The following is a 2,056-nucleotide window of genomic DNA, read 5'->3' on the forward strand; positions in this document are numbered from 1 at the left end:
ACAGCTGAAATGTTTTCAGTGCAGCACGGTTTTATTATACCACTTCATATCATAGCAGAAGTTACAGTATCTCAGGGCACTGTTCACACAGAGCAGGTCTAGACCATCTTCTTTACAATATTTACAATATTTATTTTTTTCCCCCTCGACCGGTTGGGTAGAGAGGGGGAGAGCAAGGGGGGGGTAGAGAGGGGGAGAGAAAAGGGGGGGGTAGAGAGGGGGAGAGAAAAGGGGGTAGAGAGGGGGAGGAAAAAGGGTGGGGGTAGAGAGGGGGAGAGAAAAAGGGGGGTAGAGAGGGGGAGAAAAGGGGGGGTAGAGAGGGGGAGAGAAAAAGGGGGGGTAGAGAGGGGATGAAAAGGGGGGGGTTGAGGGGGGAGAGAAAAAGGGGGGTAGAGAGGGGGAAAGAAAAGGGGGGGTGGGGTAGAGAGGGGGAGAGAAAAAGGGGGGGTAGAGAGGGGTAGAGAAAAGGGGGTAGAGAGGGGGAGAAAAGGGGGTGGAGAGGGGGAGAGAAAAAGGGGGGGTAGAGAGGGGTAGAGATAAGGTGGGGTAGAGAGGGGGAGAAAAGGGGGAAGGGAAGCAGGGGAGAGAAAAGGAGGGATGGGGGTGAAGAAGGTAGATAGGGGAGAGAAAGGGGGGTTAGAGAGGGGGAGAAAAAGGGGGGTAGAGAGGGGGAGAAAAGGAGCAGGAGGAAAGAGACCACAGCACAATACAAGTTGACAATACAGAAGACTAAAACAAGAGTCTCAGCAGAGGGTCTCGAGGATCCAATCCATTCAGAAGATGGATTTTTTGAGGATGCGGTTTCTGGACATGCAGTAACCGTCGATCTGCTCCGACAAACGGCTACAGCATCTGTCCTTGGAGGCCAACTGCTCTCTGTAGCGCTCTCTGAGCCTGGAGGCCTCCCTCATCCTCTCCATCCGATCCTGCTTCTTGTCAGAGCTGAGGCCAGACTTCAGGCTCTTCTGCAGCCACGTCAGGAGCTTGGAGGATTTCGATGTTGCTTCTTTTTCAAAGAACAAAAAGGTGCAGAGCATAGAAAAACATGAAGCACTGAATAGGTAGAAAAAATGCTATTTGAGAAGTGGATACAAATGAGATACATACTTTTAGACTTCAGGCTTGCGTTTTCAGCAGTGGGGCAGCGGGTGGAGTCGGTTGGGCGGAAGTCCTCCTGGAGAGTCTCACAGTCGGTTTTTTCCTGTCCAACCCAGTTGTTGATCAGAGTTTCTCTTCTACTCTGCTCATGACTCTTCCCCGAAGACGCCAGGCACTTAAAGTTGGCTTTAAGCTCGGCCTCTTCGCGCCTCCTCTGCTGCTCTGCCCTCAGATCACCGATGGTATATCTGGGCCTTGTGACGAGGTACTTCTGTACCGCCATCACCTGGTTGCACTGAAGCCTCTCTTTAAACAGATGTTGCATCTCCAGGGCCATTTGCTCATTGGCCCTTTTCTCCTCCTCAGCTCTCTGTTCGGCCTCTTGCATCTTCCTCTCCTCCTCAGCTCTTTCTTTCTGCATTTCCAGTCTTTCAGCTTCTCTTTCTCTTTCCTCATTTTCTCTTCTCCGCCTCTGAAGCTCTTCCAGATCTTCTCTTTTTCTGCGCTCCATCTCCATTTCCCTCAGCTCTCTAAACATCTCTTTTCGGAGCGCTATCTTCCTCTGCTCTGGGGTCAGATCCCTGGTGCTCTTAACAATCTCCATTTCAGCATGGAGTTGACTTTGGTGACGTGACATCGTGTCCTCGTGCACTTGAGCAGGTTGGTCTTCTCTGACTTTGTGTCTGGATGAAACTGATCCATCAATTGTTCCATCAATTCCATTTATTACATCACAGGTCAGATTCCAGAATGTTCAAAGCAGCAGAATCTGAGATATTCTGGCTTCCAGTCCCCAGAATGGGTTAAGCTCCAATAACACCGGAAACTAAATTTCCCATAGCAAAACTCCCCACACCTCTAGTGCGTAAAACAGAACATGTTAAAATTTTGTAGTTGCCGAGCCAAACACAACACGGCTGCTCTCACCTTCTGCAAAAAGCCAATGATTCATTGTTAC

At 50.1% G+C, this 2,056-nt stretch overlaps 1 protein-coding gene across 1 annotated transcript; it reads right to left on the minus strand.

The window, feature by feature from the left end:
• Positions 1–764: 764 nt before the first annotated feature.
• LOC120804298 (GRB10-interacting GYF protein 2-like) lies at positions 765–1,624 on the minus strand. The gene is made up of 2 exons (XM_040153668.1): positions 1,108–1,624; positions 765–1,006 (listed from the first exon to the last, which is right to left on the minus strand). Exons 1-2 carry the CDS (start codon positions 1,613–1,615, stop codon positions 774–776), a joined length of 741 nt encoding a protein of 246 aa, XP_040009602.1. The 5' UTR covers positions 1,616–1,624; the 3' UTR covers positions 765–773.
• Between the last annotated feature and the right edge of the window lie 432 nt (positions 1,625–2,056).

This window comes from Xiphias gladius, chromosome 18 (assembly GCF_016859285.1).
Source record: "Xiphias gladius isolate SHS-SW01 ecotype Sanya breed wild chromosome 18, ASM1685928v1, whole genome shotgun sequence".
Lineage (NCBI taxonomy): Eukaryota > Metazoa > Chordata > Actinopteri > Istiophoriformes > Xiphiidae > Xiphias > Xiphias gladius.

Coding starts and splice junctions, on each gene's coding strand:
- LOC120804298 (XM_040153668.1), bottom strand. CDS start 1,615: ATGGAGATGGAGCGCAGAAAAAGAGAAGATCTGGAAGAGCTTCAGAGG. Junction 1,007..1,107: donor CGCAAGCCTGAAGTCTAAAA/GTATGTATCTCA, acceptor TCTTTGAAAAAG/AAGCAACATCGAAATCCTCC.